The 17,941-nt window shown below is 38.6% G+C and overlaps 1 protein-coding gene across 1 annotated transcript in view; it reads right to left on the bottom strand.

The window, feature by feature from the left end:
- LOC148371844 (plectin-like) overlaps nucleotides 1-16,258 on the bottom strand; it is a 76,864-nt gene extending 60,606 nt beyond the window's left edge. Inside the window, exon 1 of the mRNA XM_088326490.1 lies at nucleotides 13,144-16,258. Within this exon, the coding sequence (XP_088182616.1) occupies nucleotides 13,144-16,258 (3,115 nt within the window). The remainder of the gene's footprint in view (nucleotides 1-13,143) is intronic.
- Nucleotides 16,259-17,941: the final 1,683 nt, after the last annotated feature.

Below are 17,941 nucleotides of genomic sequence, written 5' to 3'. Positions count from 1 at the left end.
AATTTTACTACAATTTGCGTTGCTTTTGATTTGATTGTTGCCTTTTTCAAAAGTTTGAAAAAGTAACCAGAGTCATGACGTTTATGACAAAGCTAATACCACCAGGAAGGCGCTCACAATAGAAAAAGAAGGTAGACAAGATGAATGTACTGGCCTTGTTAATGGTGACAGGTGAAGGGCTTCATATTTGGGGGAGGGTTACATGGAACATTGCGATGGCACAGGTGTGGCTTCTTTTTCCCCTAAAAATCTTTGCAGACCAAAACCTTAGTTTGCAATGCATATTCATTCAGCTGTTTCTAGAACATGGTGACAAATGGTGCATGGGGGAAACCCGCCTCATCCAATGTATTCTAAGCAGTAATCACCTAAATCCAGGTTTAGCCGTTATCTATGTTGAACATTTCATTTCTATTTTAGTTGGAGCTCTTGTGGTTTTTCCATTGAGACTTCAAATGTCTAACATAGTATTGTCATCTTTCCTACTGTGGGACACAAGAGATTGAGTCAAAGAAGAAATGTTGGACCTTTGTAACTCAACATAACATAATAACATGGAGAATATCCTGTCCATCCATTATCATGTGCTTATCTGGGTATGGGGCAACGACAGGAGACAGTCTCTCCAGTGAGTTTTCCTCTGGGTCTCCTTCAAGGTGTATATGACCAAAACACCTCACCAGGGAGGTTCAAATAAGATGCCCGGTCCATCTCAACTGGCATTTTTCAATGCGAAAAAGAAGAGCCTTTACACCTGTGATCTCCAATGTGGTGCCTGCAGGCAACAGGTAAACACCTGAGTAACTTCTAATAATTACAACCTGCTAATAACATAGTAACAACATATGAATAGAATAAATTGTTCTTGCAGATATGTATATCAAAATGGTATACTTTTGTGCAAATCAGTAACTAAAAGTAGCTCCACACTTCAAAAAAGGTTGTTGACCCCTGGTTTATTCTAAATCCCTCCTGGATGAACAAGCTTCTCACCCTGTTAAGGATAGCACCGAAACCCTGTGTAGGCAACTTTATTTTTCATAATTGACACAAACCTTTACAAAATCACAATGTGTTTAAGTTGAAGGTGCAACAAAATGATTTTGATACATTTCTCTGTTGAAAATGTTGTCAATTAGTCAATTAACCTGATTTAATGAGACTTTTATTTTCAATCACTATATCCCCCAAAAAGCATTGAATGAGGTGAATATTCTAGAAAAAGACATTAACATGTTGTTATTTGTTTGCGAAAGAAAATTGGTACAATGGTAATCAGTATGGCAAGCTTGTAAGCATTGCGGTTTTGTTCAAATGTCAATCAAATATTCTTTTCTGATTCCATGCATTGTTGGTTTAAAAATCAAAAGGATATTAGCACAAAAAATAGATGTTTAGGGTGTGAAATGTATAAAATTTCTATTCCAAATGTGGTCTGAATGATTAATTGAATTTAATAGATAAATAGTTGGTGACTAATCTGATAATTGATTCGTAGCTGTGCATCTCCTTTCAATTATTGTATTTATTTTAAAAAAGTTCAGTAAATGTGGAGAAACAAAGCTTCTTTTGAGAACTAAAATGAATTACATCCAAATATACACTTTTGTCAACTGTATATATTGTAAACAAACACAGTTCTTAAAGGGACAGCGTTTATTATTTGACCCACAATATGTCGCTCTTTTGTGTCATGAAACCGAAAACGAGTGCTAAAAAGCACAGAGAAGAATACAAACCATGGAGACTGTGACCAAAAAACACAATTTTTGCCTAGCCTTTTGTTTTGGGTTTTTCGAGCACCTGTTGCAGCAAGATGACGGACAATTCTCTCAGCTCTTTCTAGGTGGGGCATGTTACGTCAAATAAATGCATACTTCTGTATTTACTTGTGTATAATGCACATTTTTTTGTCACCCAAAAAATACCTCACAGTTTGAGTGCGTGTTATAAAAGAGGTATTACATTTAAGCAAAGAGTAATCATTTGAAAAAAAAAAAAAACGCTGACCACATTTGCACAAATGGATCCAAACCCAGATCTCATTGGTGAGAGCACGTTGAATATCTGGGGCCATGATTAAAATAATTTATTGACAACGTAACCATAAACACAATACCAAAAAATGCAATGCATTTATTTCAATGACTTTCAACATCTGATTTTGTGTCAATACATAATTGTATCTATAGCCCCACATATTTAACAACGTGGTAAAATAGTGTGACGATAAAATCTAACGCATTTTCCTGTGTCATCTATAACCCCGACCTAGTGGCTCCCTAGAATTTTTTTAAGAAAAATTGGAAAAAGGAAAAAGGAGAGTGAAATATAGAGACAATTTTGTTTGAGGGTTTTCTTGAGTATAAGTATTAAATATTGAATGACTAACTGTCATGTATGAATAACATTTTCCTTTAATTTAAAAACTATGGCTTTTAATGTTGGGGAGCTCCAGATTTATCTATTTATTTTTTGTATTTTTTTTATCTGTTATGGCTCTTAAAAAAATCTTGGGTTCCCCAACCCTGTGGTTGAGAATCTGCACTGCGTTCAAATCTCTTGGCAGTAGTTCTGCACACAACGTTTTCGATCTACAATTCTTAAGTTTGAGCCGAGAAAAAGTAAAACACAATGTTACCGGATTTCCATCAAAAATTAGGGGTGCGTGTTATACACAAATGCATTTATGCATATATTCACATTTTTATTGATAGTTTATGGATTTAGTTTATTATTCAAATCAACATTGTTTTATTTATAAACAATTAAGCTTTTTTTTTACCAGTAGGAGGCGCTGAATAATACACACTGACCCCTTAAGAGTAGCATGGGGTACAGTTTCGGACAGTGGGTGGGAGCGCTGGCCTGGTGCCTTCTATTGACAAAGCGTTAAACGAAATAAAGCGGGAGGGCAGCCAAGCGGAATACGATCCTTAAACTGCAGTCGTTGCCAGTTGCTGTTAGCGAACGAGCATATACGTACAGTATTCCGCCTGACTCGGTTTGCGTTTGTGTTAATATGCGAGGGAGCACCGGGATAACTGGACTTTCTTGCCAACAGAATTCTGACAGCTGAAGCGTTGATAACACACAAGACGGACTGACGAGATTTGACACGTAGACACCACAACAACCCATAACAGGTGACCTACCAGGTATGATCTTCATCTACGAGATGGTACAGAAGAGAATGCAAAGGACCGAGGGTACGAGAGCCGAACTGGACTGAGAGGGGGGATGTTGTGGAGAGGAGAGACTGGTTTATGTTTGCTCTCAACAACCTTGTTTCTCTCCTGTGTTGAATTTTGACAGGCTGCGCCTTCTGCTAGAATCCGTCAGCCTGTTCTTCTGTGGCCAGGGGGAGGGGGGACGACCCCAAGGCTGGGGAAAAGGGCAGGGGCGAAGGGCTAAGAGGGCTGGATGTTCGGGCAAAAGGGGTTGGGGTTGCTATTAATATCTACTGCTGCCAGATGATCACATAGTGTCACAGTTAGAAAATGATGGAAGCACTCTGGCGGGACATTTTATAAATTTGCCCCTGGAGACGCAAACACAAGCGAGCGCCTGCCTATCCCATTGCAGCAAAATGAGAAAAATACATCAATCCTATTGAAACACTACTAGACCCCAATCTGAACATGATAAGCCCTTTTTATGGCAGTTTGACAGTGTGCCTTATGTTACAAAGCTCATAACAGTTTCAGTAGCAGTAAGTTTAAAGTTTAACGAACCATTTCATTTTTTTTATTAATCTAGTTATTTACTCATTTAATTACATAAATTATTTGAATAAAGATAAAATAAACAAATCCTTTGTCGGACAATGAGCCTTTGGGCCTTTAATGTCACAAAAGGAATCAAAGCAAAGGGTGCATCACCATCGCGACAACCTTTGTTTCTCAAGAAAAAATATGAATGGCACAAGTGATGCAATGTGTATGGTGGAATGTAAAAATGCACAAAACAGGCCGCTCTAAATCTTGGAACACAATATTTTTTCCCCCTTCTCACATCTTCTGCTACTGCTTTCCATGGAAACCAGTACTATCTGTTTCATGTAAGGGAGATAACTACCGCCCAAAACAACGGCTTGGAGAGAGATGGGTACAGCCAGGCTGTATTTGCCCAAGACACACAACAGGAAATGGTGCCCTTAAGACCCAGGTGATTAATGGATCTGTGAACCGTGAACTGAGGCACTTGAAATAAGGAGAGAAGACAGCCGATGAAGATTTGAAATGTCTTCTCTTCTTATTTTGAGTGTTTATTAAACTTGACACTTAACAGTTACGTTTATGAAAAAAAATTCCAGACTATAAACTGTTTTTTTTCTCAAAAAGATGCACTATTCTATGTATTTTATTTACACTGCTAAAATAATGCACATTTTTTAGCAAATCTCCAACTGTTAATTACATAGATGGCAAACACTGAAAATAATAAATAATGGATAAGAGAGTATTTAGTTTTTTTAAATGTTTCTTCACTTTAGGTCAAAAGTGGTTCTTAGACAATGGTAAACCGCACCTCAAACGTTGTTACAGCAAGTGTTCAGTAGATGGCACTAACCACCATAAAAAAACAAATAAAATAAGCATTGCTTGATTTTTAAGTTATTTTTATTTTCGTAGTTTTTATACCAAAATGATTATTTCGTCATTTGCTATAAACTGGTGTAACAAGCGCCGGAAAATGTGTAGTATTTGGTAGCATTGTAAATATTTTCAAAGATATGCTACTTTATCGTGGAACCCACACAAAGGATCAAACTGAGTAGTAAATTACCATTTTTTATGTTTTCCTTTTTAATCCAGCAAAATCTGTTTAGGTGCGAGAGCATTTACATGCCTCAGTATATGCAGTAAATATAAAAGAAACACTTTTTAAACAGAAATCAGAACCTTAAATGTCAAGTTCAGAAAATACTCTAGTAGTAGCTATTGTTTGTTAATCATCACTATCTTTGAGTAATTCACATCTACATTTTAAAATCCTACTCTCAATTTCAAGATTCGGCAACTTTAACATTCTCCAAAAAGTGATTGATACTTAGATGAAATTCAATTTATTTTCCAGCCTTAATGTAAAAATAAAGTGATTTCCAGGTATAGAGTTTCCTTTCTGTGTGACAACACCAGTATCTTAAACACTTGTGATGGTAATCCCATATTTCTACTGGGATCACAGCAATGCACAAACAAACCCTAAATATAGATTGCTTTGTTATGCACGCAAGACAGAAAGAATGATAGGGTTGTCAACGCACCTCACTTCTTTGCAATGCTAAAAGCATTCAAAAATGCTTCTTGGGACCAGACTTAAAATGTAGATGGAAATGTATGCCGATTGTGAAAACAAGGCACTTATGTGGAGAATCCATCTGAAGGTTTTAGAATGGACTATGGGAAACTCTCTATTTCCATCCATGCACACTGCTCTTGTGTTAAAGAACATAAAAAAATTAAGCATGCGTCCATATTTTTACGTTTTGAAGTAATGGACCCATGTAGAAACAATGGGTGCTCAAAGAGAGAGATCATATATATCATATATATCATATATATATATATATACAAAGTAGCAAACACACATAGGCTCACTAAACATAATAATGTCCAAACCAGGAAAAAAAGAAAGAATATGGAACTGAAAAATCCATACTAAAATGACAGACGGCAGACAAAATGAAATATGACAATGACCTAAATATGTGTAATGTTCAAGATGTCATTTTAAAGGGTTGTGAATAATTGGGCACAGGTGTGTGATAAATGGACACACCTGTGCCCATTTTAAATACTGGTTTGGCCCCCCTGGTGGTAGGATGTGTCTCAGACCCTAACACAAATGGTAGTATGTTTCCATCGACACCATCGTCAAAGGGCAAAAAAACCCACATTCACACAGGATTATTTCAAAATAAGAAATACATTGAAATATGTACTAAATGTAAACCATTTCAAAAATATCTAAATGCATACAACTCAAATAGCGTCAGTGAGCCTGTGAGAAATGACTAAAGTCAAAGGCATTTCGGCCGAACCCTCAATTATTTCCACATGTCATTGATCTGTGTTTCCTGAGTTTAGTTGAAACTCTAAATAAACACAGTGTAATGTTCCATTACTGTAGTATACTGTAGTTGCTACCCTGCCTTGCTCAAGGACACCTCAAAAACAGACAAGAGGCAGAGAAGCACTTCATTTCATATGTTTTAGGTTTATTTGATTCCAAAACCTAAGTTATTCAAGTGTAAGTCGAATCAAATAACCCCACAACTAATAATCATCGGCCCCTGTTCTTCTAAGTAAGGGATTACTATACTGTTAGTGTATAATGATTTGAAAAAAAGGAAGAAAAAAAAAACCTGTTCTGTTTAATATCAGGGGGGACCAGCAAATTTGTTTTCCACTGATAATTACATCTTTATTTATGTGGGCTCAGCAAAAAAACAATAATGCTCTTTGTTTTTCAGAATGCTGAGTTGATGAGGATGGAGCCAGGTACCACACAGCTCTGCAAGTTTCCAGACTATTTCAGTCTGCTAAGAGTCAATATACACGGGAATGGACAAAGTCTTATAAATAATTATACCAAAAAGTACACATACACAATTACACACAGGCAAAATAAAGGAGAAATTATTTTTAAAAACGGTCCTGGATCAGATACACTGAGGTCCTAGGGGAAAAACAAAAACAACAAAAAACAATCATGGTTTACCTATTCCTTGATGCACTGCTATGAGTGGTCATTAACTGAGGCCTGAAAAAGTGGCAGGATGTAAGTGGTATAGCAAGTTGATTTTGCCACGTAATTCAAACTTCAGAAACGCATTCATTATCAGAACGTTTATTTTATTTTATTTTTTTTTTTTAATTATTTGCTTAAGAGACAATCCACTACAACAACTAAGGTCTTATTGCTTGAGCATACTTGCTGTTTTGTTTTGCTTAAGGGCAGGTCAGCGATACAAAATAATCACAAAAAAAAAAAAAAAAAAAAACAGAAACAAAAATCGAATTCTTGCTGCTGGCACAGTGCAAATTTTCAAGCCGTCAATGATTTGAAGTGGTGGTCAGAAAGTAAAAGTACTGCTACAGTTGGGCTTAAGCTAATGCGGCCCGAGTGCATTACCTGCAAAATGTGTTTTGCAGGGTATGACCCAAAAACATGACAAGATGAGAAGCAGTGCTTGTAGCTTTAGCCATTGGTTTTCATTTCTGAACCTTAAAGCTTCCAATCTGGTAGTGCGCGTATCAACATCTTAAAAAGACAGTGTTATATTCGCTGTATTGTTTAGTGCACTATTTGTTTGTTTGGGGTACCCTTAGCAGCAAGAGGGAGGAAAATATTGCCAGCTCCCTCTAGATGAGCTTTATGTTATATGAAATAAATACATATTTCTCAACCTACGAGTGGTTCATAATAATGCACATTTAAATGATAGTTCAAGTATTCCCTGCTGGTTATTCTAACCAATAAAGTTGTATTTTTATTTTAAAGAATGAATGAATGTTTTACCACTAGGGAATGCTGAACAACACACAATATACCGTTAAGATATTTGTTTAAAAGAGGCATTATCTGCGATTTCAGAACATTTTTCAAAAACATATTGGCATTGAGGGCAGCACGGCAGCGCAGTGATTAGCGCATGTGCGGCACAGTTCATGTCTTGGGAACCTCCTGCGTGGGTTCAAATCCAGCTCCAGACTTCCTGTGCGGAGTTTGTATGTTCTCCCCGTGCTTGCGTGGGTTTCCTCCGGGCACTCCGGTTTCCTCCCACATTCCAAAAACATGCATCTCAGGTGAATTGGTCGATTCAAATTGTCCCTAGGTGTAAATGAGCGAGTGAGTTGTCTGTCCCCGTGTGCCCTGTGATTGGCTGGCAACCAGTTCAGGGTGTCCCCTGCCCACTGCTCGATGATTACTGGGCTGGGCTCCAGCACCCCTGCGACCCTACTGAGGATAAGCGGTGTAGCTAATGAGATGAGATGAGATATTGGCATTGAATAATTATTTTACATTTGAGGCAATGGTGATGCCTTTCTAAAACAAAAGTAATATTGGTAATATTCGCACCCGGAATGAAGACGCTTGGTTGCCTCTCCCAGGAAAATAAACCAGGCGTGTTTTGTGCTGGATTGGCAGAGAAATAAAAAACCAGACGAGTTGGAAATATCTAATAATCAAGGAAAAAGCTCTGGTTCGTAAATGTTTTTTAACAGTTATACTCGATTTTTTTTCAGTACTTCGTCACTTTGTACTTGAAGGGCGGGCAATGACACAATGAAACTTTAGCGGTAGTCGAAAACTCCCGACTTCACCTGACCCTTCTCAATGTTTTTGAATTTCCTCATGCTGAGGTTTTGCGTACTTCCTTGCCCTCATTTAAGTTTTAGATCGAGGGATGGTTCATTCATATTTACTGTAGTCCGTACAGCCCTTTGAGACTTATTGTGATTAAGGGCTATACAAATGAACATGACTTGACATGAAAAATATCAAACATATACAGTACTGTATATTGTTAATGTTGTGAAAAAAACCCACCTTTTGTCTTTGCCTTTGTAGACTATTTATACAGTGAACATGATGATTTTTACTTGTTTTGTTTTTTGAAATTGTAAACATTATAAAGTTAAAATATGACTAAAATGGAGATGTTTTTGTTATCAAATGACAAGACTTAAATGTTTCATTTTTTTTGTCATCTTTATACTTGATTTAGGTTGAGTGTTTGAGTCATTACATCATGTTTCAGGAACTGTTGTGGTATGTAGAATGTGTTATGCTCAGAGACAGCAAAATTCTGTTTGCATTATTGCTGCAATTATGGTTGTAATCTACACTTTGGCACGTGTCCTAATGTTTTACAACACCATACATAGTTTACACCACACCAGTGTGACAAATTAGTCGATAAACTGTCTGTAATACATAAGCAATGCATTTACTGTAGGTAAATATTGTTTGTTGAAAATGTGTTCGAAATGGGCATTAAAAAAAAAACAACTTTCAAATTAGATGGAAATTGCATTTTTTTTGGTAAAATAATACACCAGTATTATTATTTCCCCCAAATTGTTCAAATCTAGTTAAAAGCCCATTGTTAACCATTCTGCTTGCAGGTAAATGAAAAAAAACTCATGCAATTTTGAAAATCAAAGTTTCAAGGACAATTATAAATAACTTGTTACATAGCTGTTTTTTTTTGCTTGGACTCTCGGCTTTTGTTCTGTAATAGCTGTATTAGAAATATTTATAAATTTGGGGGGGTTTTGCTGCTAAAGTGTCATTGTATTTAATCTAAAACCTTATTTTTTTTTTTGGTTATTGTATACTAACTCAAGGAGGGAGGGGTTACGTTTCCAAGCAAACAGTATTGGTATGAGATTGGTATCAATCAATACTACCCTCTAATCACATTGAGTGGATCAATACCAAAATGCCAAGTATCTTACCCCTACATACACTCCTCCATGATTGTGATCCAATAATTGTGGGGTAAAAAATAAAATTACTAATGGAATCATGTTATAAACATCTTCACGAAGGAGACCTGGAATATGACAATATTAAAACTCTTTTTATTTCAAAATATTTTGTGGAATAACAACCCATGATGCCTTTGTAAACCCCACTCAAATTTGTGAAGAGTATGTTTTTGTCGGTAACATATAACCCAAATAAAAGAAACTGTGCTGTGAGAAATCACCCTTTTTGTAATTGTGCATTGCAGCATCTACACAATTCTTGATTGGGCAACCGGTTAGCAGAGAACAAGGAGGACCTCGGTGGCACGTCCGTGCTGTGTGCAAGCCCAATTGTCAGTTGTGTAAGGCGTGGGCAGAGTTCAAACACTTTCTCAAGGCATTTCTGCACCATTCAAATGTGGAATGTGCGCAGCCCTTGGAGTGTCGCTCACAATTTTCGGGTGTTCTCTACAAAGCAACAAATAGAACAGTTGCAACACACTCTCACTTCCTGAATACTTATTTAAAATAAGAAAATAAACATCAAATCCAAACGTAAACATTTTTGCACGCACGTATGTCTTTGAAGGAACAGTGTGCAGCACCTTCTAGTGGCACAATGCATCCATCCGCATATTAGGCAAAAATACATGATCTATCATTTGAATGTGCATTTTTAAAAGGAATGACTAAATTACTCAATTAAATGTATTTGATATTAACATTGTAAAATATTCTTTTGAATTAGATTGGACATGGCACTAAACATGTAATACATTCATCAAAGACAAAATATCACAAGGGACTGTCAAGAAAAATGGGCAAAACAAATGTAGTGCTTAGAGCAAGTGTGTCCAGACTTTTCAGAATGCGGGCCAGATTTGGTGAGCTGAAAATGTGTGAGAGCCAAGTATTCAACATATCATTCTTTCAACAGGCTTTAATAAATTCACCCTCCGTGAAAGATTTGCAGTGCTTCCCAATCAGCATCGCAACCTCGTAGCTCCCCTTTATGGCATTTTCATTTGACTTGCAGGGTCTCATGAAAATCGCTGCTGTGTCGTTAAAACAGCTTCTAGCTGCTTTACCTTTTCACAGTGTTCATTTCCAATTAGCTTTTTGTAGTCAGCATGTTATGTTTGGAAGTGCTTTTTGATATGATTTTTTTTTAAAACAGCTACAGTGTCTTGGCAAATTAGGCAGACGCACTTGTTTCGGATTTCCGTGAAAAAATGCTCCAATTTCCACTTTTCCTGGAAGCAGCGGCCCTCACAGTGAACTTTCCTTTTTTTATTTGCAGTCGCCATCTCTGAACAGGGGTGAGCTAAAATTCTCTAAGAAATCCAATAGCAATTTTTGTACAGATGTATTTTGTACTGCGGCCAACCATACTGGCGGGCAGCATATTATTCATTTTACGACAAAGGCCAAATGCCAGCAAATACAAAAAAAAATACGGGTCATAACTGGCCCCCGGGACGGACTTTGGACATGCCTGGCTAAAAGACTGGCCTAAGTTATGATAATAGTGCAATGAAACAACAGTGCATCCAAACAGTAGTGCAATGAGAAGTAGTAAAATAATATTTAGCAGAGTTGAAACAATCCCTAAATAAGTCACCATATATATATTTTCACAGTTTTTCACATTTGTTTAGGATGGTGATGGCCCCAAGGAAGAAACAGTCTCTTGTGGGTGGAGACATTTGAATTCATTTGACATGACATAACTTTTTTATTTCCCCCCTTTTCATTTATTTTTATCAATTATTATTTATTTGTTTTTTCTTTTTTTTTTTTCTTGCTTTTTTCCTTCAGTATCATTTTTCTTTCCTTTTCTCTTTTTTGTACCTCCCTTTCTCTTCTATTTTTCTTCTTTCTTTTCTACAATATTTCTATTTTTATTCTGCCTTTTTTCTTCTTCTTTACAACAGGCTGGGCAAAGAAAATAAAAAGAAAACGATGGATTTTGATTATTTTGAGTATCAGTACTTAGTAATCTTCCTTTTGTTTGTAGCATCCGTTTTCAGTTATGCGACGCAAAGGAGCAACATCTAGTAGGCAAATATCAAATATTGTCCCTTTAACAGACAATTCACAGACCTAAAATGGCTTCAATGTCACCATGTAAAACAGAGAAAAAAAGGTCAGCTAAGAAGGACACAGACCTTCAGAGACCACCTGTCTTAACGTGTTGACATTGATAGTCAAGGACAACAGGGGTTTATAAACGGACAGCAGATGTCAGCATTGGCACACCAAATGCTGATAGAAAGACTTAACACAATGACCTCCTAAATTCACATGAAACCTACTGAAACAACAAACGCAATTCCAAAACACTCGACCAAAGTAACAAAAGTTTTTAAACTGTTTGGGTTAGGAGTTGTTGAGTTTTTGCTTTGAATTTTTTCATTACACAGTTTGAAAAGCCCTGCAAATTCGAAACAGATCTCATGTCATGCAATGAAACAAACAATTAAAACTAGAGCTCTATGAGCAAGCTGTTCCCTCATGCTTTGCCTAGTGCTCACACCCAGTGGACAACGCCCATGGCTCCAGACTGTCACGTGAGCAGGAGTAGTGCAGGCATTTCACTTTTCATTTCCATTTAATCCGACAGGTTTCAAATGTAGTTGTTTTTTACAACTCTTTTTACCGTATTTTTCTCTTTGCTGTGCAGCCCTTTGAGACTTTTGGAATCAGGAGCTGCGCAATTAAACATGGCTTGACTTTCTTACGTGTTTATCCTAAAGTGCCATGTGTAATTCTGTTGCAAACAATATTCACTACTTCGTTATCAATGACAATAAAGACAATTATAATTTCAATTCAATCTGATTTTTTCAGTGAAAAACCAGTTGGATAACCTTTTTCGGATTCCCCCAAAAAAGGGAGGCAGCCTTCGGCTGATTTTATCACATTGCATGCATACTTGCCAAATCCTACAGATTCTATTGCATAATCCAAATGTCTAATATCTGATACAAATCAAATCGATGGGAGTATCGAGACTAAGCCAAATACCACGTTAGTGTCACAAGCATTGCCGGGAAGGATAAGAGAGACTCCCAAAAGTACCACACCTCCTTCACATTAATTTAACCGTGGATCACGAGGTTCTCTGCAGGGACCAGGCGAGGCCAAATCTCAGAAAACGGCCCCACCTTGCTGGGGTGACCTCAGGTCTGCAGAATCTCATTTGGCAAACATGTGAAGAGTGGCCCCAGAGGGAAAGACTTCCACTAACCATGTGCAGAACCGAAACCCCCTTCCTAAACTCTACAGTATGGATTTTATTTTGTTTGCTTAATCAATGATCAATGACCCTTGGTTCGTATGGACACAGAGGAGTTGATTCATCTTAGAAAATAAATCATTCCAATGCAATAACTGTCAGTGGCTAGAAAATACCTTAGGTATCTTTCAACTGACAAAGTGTTTATTGCACGCCACAGCTAATTAATTTCCATGTATGTATGAAAAGACAAATCATTCTATAGATTCAAAGACAATGACAGATTATTAGCTTTACTCAAAAAAGTGTGCATTGATTATTCTGTTCGAATAAACATAAAATACTACTTTGTTCACACTCTCATAGTACTACGTGGTGCAGGACAAATGCAATGGAGAAAGATACAGGAAGTAGAGAACATACCTTCTATGAAGTTAGGGAATGTCTTTTCTTCTGGCTCCTCCAATGAGTGATCCCAGTCAACATCAGGTGAGGCTCCATGAACTCGAACACCTGGGGCCCCAGATAAAAGGGCCCTCTCGATGGCAATCTCTTCCAAAACATCCAAGTCCAACTCGTCATCTTCTTCTGTCTCGGGTCGCACAGGCTGAGGACTTGTCTGCTCCCCAGTTGCCTCCGGACTAACAAGCTGTTTAACTTCAACTATCTCTTCAACCACAACAATTTTCCTCTTCATGTTGTCGTCAGTTTCCTCGCTTTCGGACAAGAATGTTTCCCCCAGGTGAAGCTGGACACTTGTGGGTGCTGCTGTTTTGGAGGGTGTGTCCGCTTCCAAGTTGGTCTTCTTCTCTTCCTCCTTCTTTACCGCCTCCAACACAGAGAGCTTTTTTGCAGTGCCGCGCTCCGCTGCCGGAGTGGCTGAGTGTTGCGCAACGATGGGAGGCTCCTCTTGCTTGACAAGGGGGTTGGTCCGTGCCTGAGCTACAGCTGCCTCTGCAGTAACCACTCGCTCTGCTGACGCTAATTCTCCGACTTTGGGTGCTTTCCTAACAGCGGAGGATGTTTTTGCTTTGGGAACCTCCTGCTTTATTTTTTCTACAAATGGTTGAGGCTCCACCTTCTCTTTGTCTGGCGGGGCCTGAGAGAGTGCAGCTGCTGCCTGTTCGGTTTCCTCAATGCACATACTTTCAGAAGTCATTTCTGGAAAAACTTTAAGTTTTGTCATTTCAGAGGTCACATCAGGGTGGTCTTTAAGTGTGCCCCCAGGCAAGGATGTTATTTCAGTGGTTTGCCGAGTTTCTGCCTCCAGCTTTATATTTGAAGACACTGATGTCTCAACCTGTTGTTTTCCATTCTTATTTTTTGGTAATTGTACTTGTTTTTTCACAGGCAGGCCCACTTCTTGTACTTTGTCTGGCACCCTTTTCAAGGTAGCAGAATTAATGTTTTCACGTGTTGCTGAGTCCTTATTGGGCTGATTGCTATTAGATTCTAGATGAGCCACAGGGGGCACTAAAGTGCTCTGGTTAAATTGCAAGGGTGACTCTTCACAAATAGCCTTTGTTTGTTTAGAGGTTTTCCCTACTGATGTAACCGTCATTTCTTTAGAGACATCAGTTACATGCTCTCCAGCATTATTTGATTTGGAATTGTCCTTATTTGTTATTACAGAAGCTGGTCCCTCAGGCATTGAGCTTTGTTCAAATGTATTGTCTTTGTCCTTCATATCAGAAGAGCCATTGCTATTATTAACTTTCTCTGACTTGGGTTTCTTTTTCTTTTTTTTGGATTTTGAGTTTCCCTCAATCACTTGTTTGTTTTCAACTGGAGTTTCAGCGAATGTACTAGTTTGACTGAGCTGAGGAGATGTGGCCTTTTCCACCATCTTTGAAACTTGTAATGTTTCAGGTACTGATGCCTCTTCACATTTGACACTGCTAGTTTCATTTACCACAGTTTTTGTCTGCTTTGGTGCAGTGGCTTTATTTAGTTTAGCCTTTTCACTACTAACCGTGATTGTGGTGACAGTGGTTGTAGTAACTCCAATTTGTGTCCTCTTTTCTGGTGTCTTATCATCAATTTCTTTGTTTTGAGAGTTTGCTCGATTAGTCACTGGGGTTGCAGAGACAACAATTTTTTGAGGTTCTTTAGTAGTAGCACTTTTGTCTGCGTCCACATACATCCCTTTTTGAGATTTGGTTGTCTCCTGAGTGACAACATTTGCTGAAGTTTTGGCCATTTTGTTACCCGTCGTTGATCTAACTTGGATCTTTGAACTTGTTTCTTTTTTAACTGTATCTTCATTAGCAATTTTCATTGCAGGAATATCAGGACTGGTTACAATTTTGGATGTCTGCTGTGAAGCATCTTCAACCATTTTACCCCCTTTGATTGTATCAGTTGTTTTTTCAGTGATCGCAAGTTCTTCGGCAATGTCCGTCTTCAGCTTTTTCTTGACATCATTTTTGATGGGTTTGGTGATAACATTGGAGGCTACCAGAGACTCTGTCACCAGATGGCTGGTTACCTGAGCAAGAGCCTGAGAGCCTAAAGCATTTACCATTTCTGTTTCTGGTGAGGTCCTGGCTGCCACCTTTATGATTTTTTCTTTGCTGACCTTGCTTACTGCCTTCTTGATGTCTGTTTCAGGAAGGGCAGCAAGAGTTGAAATGCTGGTAACAACTTTGCAAGCGGTGGCATCTGCAACTTTAATCTCATCTTTGACGTTTTTAAGACTGTAGGGTTGGAGTTCGACTTCTGGAGTTGTATCATTTGTAGCATTAGCAACAAGAGCCACAATAGGAAATTTAGTTGTTTGAATGGATTCTGCATTCAGAGAGGGCTTTGGCACATTATTTTTCCCAGGTGCTTTTGAAGTTGAGGATAAACTTAATTGTTTTTCTTTTTGAACTTCAAATCCTTCTCTCCCAGGAGATACTGCATTTCTATTGCTAACAAGCTGCTGATGTGAGCAGTGCTTCTGTACTGATTCCCCAATATAATTGTTCCCCTCTGTAAACAACGAATGAGACTTTACATTTATTTCTTTCGACCTAACAGGTTCAGCAGACAGTGGGCGGCCTCTAAATCTGGGGGTCCTGTCAGAGTAGCTCTCTTTCTCTCCTGGACCCATCATACGATGGCGGTAGCTTTGACGCTCTGCCACTTCTTCGCTTTCACCCCTACGTCCTGGTTTGGGAACATAAGATGTAGGACCTTCAACACTTTGGACCTTTGCAGCTCGTTGACCCATGGCAAAAGTAGACGTTGGTTTCTTAATTCGTTGCAACGAGGCAGGTACAATTTCTATCGGCAGGCGAAGGTAGTCACGCAGGTAAACAATACCCTCGTTGGTAAGGTACCAATAGAAGTGTCTCCAGGCAAATGTTTCCTTTACAAAGCCTCTAGATTTAAGTGATCCCATAACGCGGATCACTTGTAAATTGCCCACTCCTTGTACCTCAGGATGCTTGGTCTGTGGTCTCTTATCTTTTTTGGCCACCATGACACCATCTCGAAAAAGAATCTCATAGATTGCCCTCAGGTCCCGCAAGGGCATGAGCATACCGGCAACCATGTTGCTTTGTGTCTAAGCTATCTCAAGGAAAGAAAAAAATAAGTCTTAATCGACTCTGTGCAGTGAGGAAAAAAGTCTAGCAACGCACGTGCTTCAAGTCGTTCAGATGTAAATGAAAAAGAAAAAAGTCTGTGTCGAGTATGAAAACTTACTCTGACACACTTGTTCTCGTTGATCCCTCGGGTTTTTGTGAAGAAAGGAAATAATCCGTTCCAGTGTCATCCAAACAAATGTCAAATTATGTCTGGCCACGGAATAAAGTGTCGCTCCCTTCTGCTAGGATGGCAATGACAGAATGGAAGAGAGAGACCGAGAGTGTGTGGAAGAGAAAGAGTCAAGCACACTTTGCCGGGCTCCTCCTACCTTCCCTCTCAGTTTCTTATGGAAAAAAATACATGCATGGAAAAAAGTTCTCAGCTAAGTCTGTAAAAACAGCAAAAAGGAAGTAAAGAAAACTGTCCTCAATAGTCTGATTAACAGCAAATAAGAACAGAGTTAAATTAATGGAGAAACACACCAATGAAATGTACCCAAGCACATGTTCTGTGGATCTGTGACTTCTCCAGAAACGCCCACTTACAAACTAGAGTACACACCTCTCCGATGCCAGCACACACACTCACAACTTTAAACTAACACCCTTGCTGGTTGACACACGCCCTATGGTGTGTCACACGGATCAGCCCAATGAATGGGCTTTTCTAAGCTCTGATACACTTCACGAAAGCCAGTAGACCAGTTGGCATCCATCCGAGCCAGGAGACACCCATTATTCTTGCATGTAGGTTACTGAAAACAAGCTATCTAGTTTTCCAGAGATCGGATATCATTCCACCCAAAAGGTGTAATGTAATGAAACAAAGATGCGTTGAATGGAGAAGTTATATTCATCAATTCCTACTTGATATAATTAGTAGTAGTGTAAAGAAATGCAAGTCACTTTTACAGTTCATTAAAATGATGCAACAAGGCAAAGCACCTTAAAGGTTTATTGCTGGCTAACATTAGAACTTCATACTTGAAATGAGTTGATTACTATTGCATAACTATAAAAAGAACGTTGTATTGCAGTCAACCTTTTTGACACGCACAGACGTGAGATCAGATTTCTATCCTTAGATCACTTCTCTGCGCATCTGTCTCAGTTTCGTCTCTCGGTGGCAGGAAGAGTGACCTAACATGGACTGAGTCCAGTTATTAACAAAGGTGAACTGTTTATTAAAGCGTGAAAAAGAGCACATCAGGCTTTAAAAGTTACAAGCTTAGAAAGGGAACGTGGCTGCGTGAACCACTCTTGCGCAATTTTAGTGGGCAGCTACGAAAAGACGCATTCCTCCCGGCTGTGTGAAACCACACAGAGAGTTAAACATTTAGCCACTAGTGGAAGTCTTTTTTTGTCTTGTTTTATTATTACTACTTTTACCATGGTAACAGTCACATGAGCAATTTGCTCCAGAGCTATGGATCATTGATGTGTAGAGAAGGGGAGCTAAGGTTTATGAACTGATGGTAAAAGACAGCTGGGCCAGCAACCCTGCCATTTAGACTCACTGTGTGTAATGTTTCACCTCTAGAGGTTGTTTCATAGAAGAAACGAAGCTGGTGCATTCAAAAAGGTTGACCTACGCCAGAAGCGGACTGTGCTTTTAACACTTAGGCATTCAGTAGTGCTAAGTCTGAATC

This window comes from Urocampus carinirostris, chromosome 2 (genome assembly GCF_059441175.1).
Source record: "Urocampus carinirostris isolate Australia breed hairy pipefish chromosome 2, RoL_Ucar_1.0, whole genome shotgun sequence".
NCBI classification, from domain to species: domain Eukaryota; kingdom Metazoa; phylum Chordata; class Actinopteri; order Syngnathiformes; family Syngnathidae; genus Urocampus; species Urocampus carinirostris.
The sequence above is the reverse complement of the archived record's forward strand: the minus strand, read 5'-3'. Positions and strand labels throughout refer to the sequence as shown.